Source organism: Drosophila arizonae, chromosome X, assembly GCF_054131065.1.
Source record: "Drosophila arizonae isolate 15081-1271.41 chromosome X, UAZ_ARI_1.0, whole genome shotgun sequence".
In the NCBI taxonomy this organism is placed as follows: domain Eukaryota; kingdom Metazoa; phylum Arthropoda; class Insecta; order Diptera; family Drosophilidae; genus Drosophila; species Drosophila arizonae.
Window position 1 is genome coordinate 21,074,227 of NC_142927.1, and position 10,449 is coordinate 21,084,675.

At 38.2% G+C, this 10,449-nt stretch overlaps 1 protein-coding gene across 1 annotated transcript; it reads right to left on the reverse strand.

The window, feature by feature from the left end:
* Positions 1–101: 101 nt before the first annotated feature.
* LOC108619559 (uncharacterized) lies at positions 102–2,141 on the reverse strand. Its single transcript, XM_018016211.2, has 2 exons — positions 1,680–2,141; positions 102–828 (listed from the first exon to the last, which is right to left on the reverse strand). Exons 1-2 carry the CDS (start codon positions 1,884–1,886, stop codon positions 169–171), a joined length of 867 nt encoding a protein of 288 aa, XP_017871700.1. The 5' UTR covers positions 1,887–2,141; the 3' UTR covers positions 102–168.
* Between the last annotated feature and the right edge of the window lie 8,308 nt (positions 2,142–10,449).

The window sequence follows — 10,449 nt, forward strand, 5'->3', positions numbered from 1 at the left end:
ATTTAAATTTAAATATGAAAAGAATACCTTAAGCGATAGTCTATATATAGGTTTTAATTGTGTCTGCAATTCTTGAATAAAAGAAAAAAATGAAAGGGAAATTAATAAACTCAAATGCACATTAACATTACATGCATCATTTATTGTTCGCTATATACACCCTCAGGTCTAGTGCACGCCATTTGAGGTTTGCGGCTGTGACGCCGCCAAAGCTGCTGCCTGCAGTTGCTGCTGTTGCTGCTGCTGCTGTTGCTGTTGCTGTTGCAATTTGCTGCTCTGAGAGAAATCTATGCAGGCACCCGATGTTAGATCAATTTCCTCAGAATCAGAGCCATCAGAGCCCTCATCGGAGGTCGGGCCAAGGGCAGACATGCCACCCAAATCCAGTTCGGCGACACCATGCGCTGTCGGCTCCTTGTAGAGCTTCAGTTCCGTATAGGTTTTCGATAGCTTCTCGTGCTCGGACTGGGAGTGCGTTGGCTGCTGCTGTTGCTGTTGGAAAGCTGGATGCATCATGGTAAAGTTGCTAGCGCCTTGCCCATTGGCCAGTGCAGCTGGCACATCAGTGCCGCCCACATCACTATTGATCATGGCATCCTTGTTGCCTGGTGTATTGCCAGCAGACAAGTTCTCTGGCATTTGACTGTTGCCATTGCCGCCGTTGGCCGCTGTGCCATTGGCTGGCCTATTCGAGGCGCTGCCTCCGCCTCCACCTCCGCCTATAACGGGCGGAGTGCCCAGACTGAGGCAGCGCATCCGCCAGGCATCTTGCAGCAGCTGCAGACGCGCCTGCTTACGCCACTTGGCGCGCCTATTCTGGAACCACACCTGCAAGTCAAAAGACAAAAGTTAATAAACTCCAACGGAAGCCAGAAATAGATGGAAGACATATAGATATCACTTTGATAAGGTAAAAAGTAGTAAAAGTGTTGGCTCTATATGATTTACATAAATGTATAAACTGATTAACTGATACCTTTCCCATTTAATATAATTTCTTCAAGAACCACATTATTTATAGAATTTAACTGTAATTACAATTATATAAAGTTATGACTGAATAGGTTTAGACAAACACACAAACTTGCCTCTATCTACACCTCTCTTAATATTTTAATATTCTTGCTGTTCAAATAAAAATAATCTCATATGTAATTTACTTTCGAAGATCTATTTTAACTATGTAGAAACTAACTAGAAATTTATGAGCTCTTTGACTGAATAAATAACATATTTATGGCTATCTCTCTCCTTTCATGTTATATAATATGCTACTCCAATTAGAAATAGAATTTCTTCAATATATATACATATATAAATCTTTAAAAACTAAAAGCAGCTTATCTCTCATATAGTATTATTTACTGAAAAAAGGTATTTTCATTTACCAAGTATTATAAAATGGAGGTGACCTATCCTATATATTAAATACTCTTATGCCAAGCAACATATTCCATTGAGATCCTAGCTAAAATAAAATTTCTTTCACTGCTCATCAGGAATTGAGAAATTTAAAGAAAAACCTCAATCATTTTGAATAATACTTAAGAAAGAGGGGAAAAGTTCTATTACGCTTTGATATATGCCGTTTATGTGCCGAATGATCCTCAGAAATGAACAATATTTGTACATTCGGCGAGGGAAGCATCGTGGCATAGCTGGCGGCAGCATTGATTCACCTGGACGCGTGCCTCGCTGAGGCTGATGCGCAGCGCAACTTCCTCGCGCAGAAAGACGTCCGGATAGTGAGTCTTCTGAAATAGGGCCTCTAGTTCCTGCAGTTGCTGTGGCGTGAATGTGGTCCGATTACGTCGCTGGCGCCTCCGGCCGAACATGTACTCCGTGAGCAGATCGCCCGGGAGCGGTGATATGAATGGCCCAGCCATTAAAGTGAATAATTCAAAACTTTTGTATTTTTGGTTTTGATTTGCTTTTTAGAATTTTAAATAATTTGTTTCCTTTCACTATTCGAAGTCAATCACAAAGCACAAAAAAAAAAAACTGAACAAAAACACTTTGCCTCAACACTCGCAAAATGTAGAATCCTATTTTGGATAATGCACGATAGATGGCGCTAGAGCCAACTAAAAAAAAGTGGACTTTCGAAGTGCGCGTTTGGCCAGCGACTGCGGGAGTGCAGGCAGCGTCCTTTGGCTTTTATGCAATCGCAGTAACAGCAGTCAAGTCAACTACTGCACATATACAGACGTATACATATATAAATCTGTGTGTGTGTGTGTTTGTGAGAGTTGTATTGTGGCTGCGCCTGCGATTCGAAGCATGTTCTTATGTGTGGGCAATAATTAGAAGAATGCCCATTGTAATTTACAGCTAATTAATATTCGCACGCACACGCACATATACACACAGACACACACACGCATACTTCAAATTACCAAATTCGTATTTTTAGGTCAGTAATTATTGTGCACTTTGAGGCGCTTGCTTGGATTACCTATTAGCATAATTAAGTTATGCATCTAATGTAATTATCATTAATATTTCGCCGTCTAGAGCTGAATATTCGCTCTCGCGCTCGCTCTGCCTTTGAATTCGCCGCGCGCCATCTCGCTCACAATGTTAACCACTTAGAATGGCAGGTGGCTAGGAGCGCGCGCATCCTCTGTTCGCTGAGCTCGCTCATTCGCTCGTTGTAAACATAAACAAATATAACACACAACAATATAGTGCACATGTATGCAGACACGCACACTCAAGGAGAAGTCCCGAGAGCTTGCCTCTTAATGAGCGCACTACTCTCCCACACCAATACAATCACATGCTGATGCCGCCGCTGCTGTTGTTGTTGCTGTTCTGCTAACTGCGTCGGCTTTTATTGTTTTCTCGTTTTGACTTCGTTAAATTACGGCACAAGCACAAAAACCTCAAAAACGTTAGCTTCACGACTGCATTGCCATTGGGGGCGGGCTGTGGCAGCGCAGTTGGGTAGGCTACGAACAGTGCACAGTGGGTCGAATGACGCTAAAAAGTAGGCAATCGTTTCGCAAAATGTAAATGCTCGAAACATATCGTGTATTAGATTAACTTTGAGAAGTCCTAAAGATTTTTATTTATTTATTTAATTAATTGTTTTAATTAATTAATTAATTAATTGGTACAAAGAATTAATTCTAAACAACAAAGTTTGAAGCCAGAGCAACAAAGGCCTTCAGGTAGAGCCCTAAAGAATCATGATATACTCTGCGTATTTTTCTTGAAAATTATTGATATAAAGTAGAAAAAAAATTTAATGGAACAAAAAATTGTTTTTCAAGCCATAAAACTATTTTTTTTTTTTTTTTATTAATTGTAGTACATTGATGAATTTTGTGAATATACAATATATATTAGTATTATTGTTATGTTGTATATTAATATTATTGCTATGAATATTTTTACCAATAATCATATAAATATTTAAAATACAATTCTGTTGGAATTGCTGTGCAAATTAATTATAATAATAATTATTATTTTTATTATTATTATACTATTCTTATTTCATATATATAGCTTAACATGCTATTTGCATGTCGCATTTATTTGTCTTGTTCCACTGTTATCGATATGTATGCGTAAGCTTCTGTATGTGTGTATTTGCATACATGTGCATGTTAATATCAGATGCACCTGTGAATAATAAAATTCAAATCACTTAATGCTGCCAGCAGTTGAGAAACGGCAACGACGTCTCCACTTAAACAATACGGCAACACCCCGTTCACACACACATATACTGACATGCGATATGCAGTTAGAGTAAGATAGGCAGAGAAAGAATGAGACAGAGTATAAGAGGGAGGGAGACAATGACAGAAAGAGAGAGAGAGAGAATGAAAGAGAGAGCAGGAAAAAAAGAAGGAGAGCGAAAAGGAAAGAGGGTGAGTGAGTGACTGAGATAGAAAGAGAGTTGCTGACTTTTTGTTTTTGCGTTGCTGCTTGCGCTGCTGGGTAAAGAAGCGTAAGTAAGGCGCACAGAAATAAGGTTGCCACCACAGCTGATGCCACCTGGCAGCCTGGCAGCGCTGCGGAAACAACAATAAAAATATCAACAATGCGAGCATGCTAGCTGGTGTAGGCGAGTGTGGGCGTGTGTTAGTGTGTGTCTATGGGAGAGTGTGAGTCTGTATGAGTGTGCGGTACAAACAAATGAAGGGATGTAATTTTCTCATTTGCATACATTGTTTTGCTCGCTGTATTGTTGTTGTTGCTTCGTTTGCTGTCGTGTTTTGCTTGTGTGTGTTCTGCCTGCGCTTGCGCTAAAATTATATTTATTTATTAACACTGAGCCATAGGCGTGGCAGCTGCCACCCGCCCCTCCTTTACAGTTAGCGCTAGCCTGCATTATGCTTGTGTTGTTGCTTTATTTCATTTGCTTCTTTAGCGTCGAAGCCAATCATAAGCGAGCACAGTTATGTTTCTCTGTGCCTGCCTGTGTGTGTGCGTGTATATATATATATGTATGTGTGTGTGCGTGCATGGGGGTTGACCAACGAGACGAACGTCAACGTTGACAGCGTCTTATTGAAATTATGAAAATAATTTCATGTTTGCCTTTTGTTTCGTTTTCTTTTTTGGTCGCCAGCTGCCAGCCGGCTGTCTTCACCCTCTTTTTTCATGCCTTTTGCTTCTTCTACCCGCCATTTTAAATGTATAATTTGATGTTGTTGTTGCATATTTTTGCTACTGAAGTTTATTAGGCAACATGTTTCACCTGAGCAGCGAGCATTTGCCTGTATGTCTCGCTGTATGTGTGTGTGTGTCCATTGTTTTGTCGCGCTGATTGGTCTTTCACTGGTTACAAGCGCCTGTGCGAATGCGCCACATTGTTTTGCCGTCTCGCTCGCACGTGTAGCTTTCGCTGACTGTTAATTATTTTTATAGCGCGCCCCCTGTTGCTGCCGTTGCTGTTGTTGTTGTTCTTGGAGCTGCATTTTGATTAAATATGCTTGCAGCACATGCAATAGCTATACATATGTATGCACGCACACACACAAACGCACATATACACACGAACACGCACACCCACACGCACACTTATGCAGTTTTCTATAAAATGGCGTCGCAGCTGACAATAATTCATTGCATATTTCGGGGCGTTTCTATCCATTGATATGTGTCTATTCAAATATGTGAATGCTATTTGGAATTCATTTATTAATGACTATTCATTAAAGTATCTATTTGCATTGTCTTAAACTCTTAACTCATTTTGCAGCCATATCGTAGCCTGTGTCAATTCGAATTGCCACAACTTCTGTCATGGCCGTCAGTCATATGTGTCACATGCATCTCCCTACTTGTCACCAGCTGCAAATGGAACATGGAACAGGAATTGCAACTGCAGCAGCAGCAGCAACAGTGCCATGTGGCATGTGGCATGAGGCATGTGGCAAATTAGCGCTCCATGTTAACATTTGCCCACATTGTTACGTTGTGTTAATGCATTTGAATTTTTCTCTTGCTCTATGTGAGACGTCGGGCAACACAAGTGCTTCACATGGGATGCCTAGGGGACCATAAAAGAAGAGTGTATAAGAAGAGCATATAGGAAGAGAACATTAAAAGAGGAGTATATAGATATATATAAAGAAGAGTATATTTATCAACTATTTAAGAGAAAGTATGTTCTGTTAAAAAGGAGTTTTAAGAAGAAGAAAATAAGAGGACATAAAGAGGATATAAAAATACTAAAAATAATGTTGCGTACGAAGGACTATTTCATTACTGAAGATCGAATCAAGAATGGCATACATTTGATATTTAATTAAAATTATATACATATTTGTGATCTATAATTTTTAAACATCAAACTCGAATAAAAACAAATGTTTATATGCATACTGTATCTGTCCCTAGCGCGTACAAATTTATGAAATCCAATTATTAATCATTAATTCACTATAAAATTAAATATATTAAATATAACTCAATAAATAAACACATTTACAATTAGACAAATTATTTTATTGACAATTAACAATTACCAATTAATTTTAAGTTTTAATTATTATGTTTTATTTAATTGTTAATTATCAACAAAATCATTTTTGTAAATGTAATTGTGTTTATTTATTGAGCTACTCAATTTTGAGCTATTGAGTTATTTAATATATAATAAATATATTAATACAAGAGAATTTTAACTACAATTAGATAATGGCCTTATTTTAGCTTTATTTAGCTAAAAATTAAATATAATATATAATTATAATCTAAAAAGTAATGTAACTATTTTTAAATAAAATTAAAAAAAAAAAAAAAAAAACAATTTATTTACTTTTGTACTATAAATTTGTAAGTTTTACCGGAATATTTATTTAGTATATTTTAAATACTTTTAATATCTGCGAAAAAAAGAAACCAAAAATAATTTTAAAGTTCAAATAAATTTCATTTTTAAATTACTGCAAGAAATATTCGTAATCTTTCGTTTCAAATTGGTATTAAATTAAATTGTGTTTAACACAAAATTTTATAAAATTTTTAATGCAACATTTAGTGTTGCTATTTTCATGATCAGCACTATGCATATATGAGGTTCTATCTCTCTCTCGCTCGATCTGAGCTGCATCGCTGTAGCGTATTCGCAGTTTAGTGTTTAGCTGGTTTCGGAATTGTTGTTGCTTTGCTTTTTTAATTACTTTTTTTTTTTTTTTTGTTCAACTCATTTTCTTTTGTGCCTGGCAGTCAGCCGACAGCCCGAGCCCGCGCAGGAGCTCGAGTCCTTGCTGCCAGGATTTATGCAACGGTTGGCGTCGTTGTCGTCATCAGCAGCGTCTTTGTTGCTGCTGTTGTTGTTGTTGTTGTTGTTGCTGATGATGTTGTTGTTGCTGTTGCTGTTTCTTTTGCTTGGCTGCATTTAGCATAAATTCAGTTTCATCTCATTTCAACTCATCTCGTTCTCGTTCTCGTTCTCCTGCTCGTCCTGCTCGTCCTGCTCGTCAACGTTGTCCTCTGACAGACAGCCCCAGCCGCAGCCCCACCAGCCATGGGCAGCCCAGTTCTCCTGCCGCTCGCTGAAAATGACATTGTGACGATGCAATTAGTATTATGAAAATATTTCTTATGTTCTCTCTCTTTTTTTTTTTGCTCTTTCACTTTTGTTGTTGTTGTTATTTTTCTTTGTTTTTGTTGTTTTTTTTGTATTTTTTTTTTTTTATTTTGTATATGTACTATGTTTTGTTGTTGCGCCCATTTAGCGTAATCCCCGACGGTGCCCAAAAGCTCAGGCGCCAACGTTGTTGTTGTACTTGTTGTTTTGTGTCAGCCCAGCCACTGCTCCACCTCCTGCCCCCCCTCCTGCTCCCGTGTAGCTAACTTCAGGCGCGCCGTGTGCTTTTGTGTGGCGCTGATTATAATTTTGATGTGCTTGTGCCTCAGTATCTTCCTCTCTCTCTCTCTCTCTCTCTCTCTCCCACTCTATCGCTGTGTTTCTGACGCAGAGGACGGGCGTTGTTTATGTTTTTTTTTAAATGTATTTTTTCTCTGCTCCCTTTTCACCTGCCCTTCACTGCCATCTCAGTGTTTCTCCCATTGCATTTGGGCGCGTGCAAAAAATGTAATTAACTTAATGATTTTCATAAAGTGTGGTCGCTGCGCCACCGCGCCACCGTGCCACACGGCAAGCAGTGGCAGTTGCAGGTGCAAGTGCAGGTGGGCTGCAGAGGTAGCGCCTACCCTTACCCCTACACCTACGCCTATGCCTAAGCCAGCATTATTGGGGCAATTAAAATGATTACAAAATGCAGCAAAAATATGCCGAACTGTCGACGTTGCTGTTTCTGTTGTTGTTGTTGTTGTTGTTGCTGTTGCTAATAGTCCTAGTTTAATGCGTAATCATTTCTGGTTTTCATTTCTGTTTTTTTTTTTTTTTTTTTTTTTTTTTGTTTTTATCCAAACCCCTGGCTTGCCTTGTTTTGTTTTCCTTTTCACTTGCGACGACAAATCATAATAATTAAAAATTCCAATTAACCACCGTCTTTGGCCACACCACATGATTCCGTCCGCCGCTGACAGCGCGGCTCAAAACAATCAGCATCAAAAGCAAATTTCATTCTTCATGATTTGTCGATGGTTTTTTCTCTCTCTCTCTCCCTCTCTCTCTATGATTTTTCGACTCCCTTCGGGCATAAACTGAGAGCTAGATTTAAGCTTGAATAGAATCTATTGTGCTGATCCCTGTGACTCTCAATCGCTGTGCGGAAATTAGTTTTCATTTCAAGCTTATAAGATTACAATTTGAATCTTATAAGACTACAAATTGTAAAATATCATGGAATATCTATAGATATTTATGTGGAATAGTTAGAGCGGGCTGCCGCCAACTCTATAAGGCATGACTCATGGGGAATATATCGATGCATCTAAATACATATAGTGATATATTGAATCAAAACCAGAAATCTATAGCTTCTAATCGAATTTTGAAACTTTGCTTACAATTAGATATAAAGTAGAATCCGGTTATAACGATGCGCAAAGGACCGTCGTTATACCCAGACGACGCTATCACCATATAAGTCTACACATATAAGTTTGACTGGGGACCAGATTTTTCGTCGCAATAGCTGTACGGACGCTATAAGCAAAGTCGTTATAGACGGATTTTACTGTATACATATATATATATGCCTACTATTGTATACATATGTATGTATATACATCTCTGCTAGTACCTCCTTAAGCGGATCACCTTCGCCTCGATCTTAGCAACTACAGAAGCTTTTTTCCCGTCTGCCAAAAACCGATCAAGCATTTATCTTTATCTTATTCTTAATATCAACAAAAATATATATTAAGCGGTTTGTTCTCAGGCGACTCATACATATATAGTTGTCATTTAGTGACTATAAATTTACTTTATAGCTTAAGCAGATCTTTCTTAGTTTCAGTTAGTCTGCATCAAGCTCAGTCAAGACTTTATATATTTTCTAAAATATTCATGTACATAATTGAAATTATTCCAACAAGTCTTCGTTAATTGCAAAATATAGTTATACATTTCTTAGAAGCCTTCAGACACTTCACAAAAATGGAATGGGAAACTCTTAGCTCCCTTGCCTTTACTTCTGTCTCATATACAAATATTAAATTTGTCGAGACTTTTAACAGACAATTGATACAGAAGAACGTACTTAAATTAATAGATAAGGGGGTGTTCAAAAAACGTGGGGAACTTTGATTTTTTAAGAGGGCTACAAAAAACAGGACACTAATGACGAGATTAAGGCTGGACATTTGAACCAGATCACAAAAAGAGGATTTGTTGACGATGCTTCGAGGATTGAAACGTCAACAGAAGTTTAACTGTCTGATGGGATCTATTTGGAGGATCACGAAATTGATAATACTTTCTGAATAAGCTCCATGTGCAATTAATCAGTCGGCTAGTGGTAAATCTATGTAACGATGTATGACGATGCACAGACCTGTCTCTACTAATTTCGGGCAGCACGTTGGGCGCCGAACATTTATTTAAATGACTGCGGATGTTCTCTGAAGGTTTCGGCTACTCTCGTAGGCACCTGATTGGACGCCAGAGTATTTCTCCGGCCGCAAGGTAGATGAACGGGATCTTCTGGTACCGTCGGTAGTGCGGGGGAGTTCTGCTCTACCTCACGACCTGAGTACATAAATCTTATTTGTAAGTTCCCTTAGACTCCACACCGGTTGGAGCTATATTCCAGAACATCATACGTTTGAAGTATGCAGAGAACGGGCACAATTCATAGGTAGCTCTTAAATTTGTCATGATAATCAATTATCAGTAGAACCAGAAAGATTCCTGTAGATCTTTTAAGGGATAGAGAATTTATATGCTGGTAGAGAGTAGACCAAGCTCAAGGTTGCCTGAGACACGAATCAATCCACTCTGATACTTTGAGAACTACCTACAGCAGTAATAGTGATATAAATATAGATATTATATTTATATGATGTGAAATTCCTAATCACACTGCCTAATAAAGGAAAATTCAGTCATATTAAAAAATAATAATAATAATAATGCCACACGCATATCCATCATATATTTAGTCACATTCGAATATTATTCAATTATCGATTCTGGTTCAATTTCAATAATCGCAAACAGCTCGAAACTAATCAAATTAGCCGAAAAAGCAAAAAAAAGGGGAAAAAAAAGAAACGAAAGAGAAAATCAAACAGAGAAAAGGCAAATTGAAATACGCTTGGACAGATTCACTGATTGGGATTTGGGGCCAATAAAATGCATATTGCAGCTCAATCAAAATTGCAACAAAATGCATTTTCATTATATTTGTGCGAGCTGCTTCATAAAAAGGGCCAGAGCCAGCGCAGCGAATGGATGCAAGGCTGCCGCAAAGCAAACGCAATCAATATAATTGATATACATATGTGCATGTAGGCATGTGTGCAGTGTATGTGTGTGTGTGAGCATTCGAAATTCATTGTGGCTTTCCACTG

What these genes read in the sequence shown, in the direction of transcription:
- LOC108619559 (XM_018016211.2), bottom strand. Translation starts at nt 1,886, where the DNA reads ATGGCTGGGCCATTCATATCACCGCTCCCGGGCGATCTGCTCACGGAG. An exon ending in TCAGCGAGGCACGCGTCCAG is followed by an intron (nt 829 to 1,679) that starts GTGAATCAATGC and finishes TTTGACTTGCAG; the next exon opens with GTGTGGTTCCAGAATAGGCG.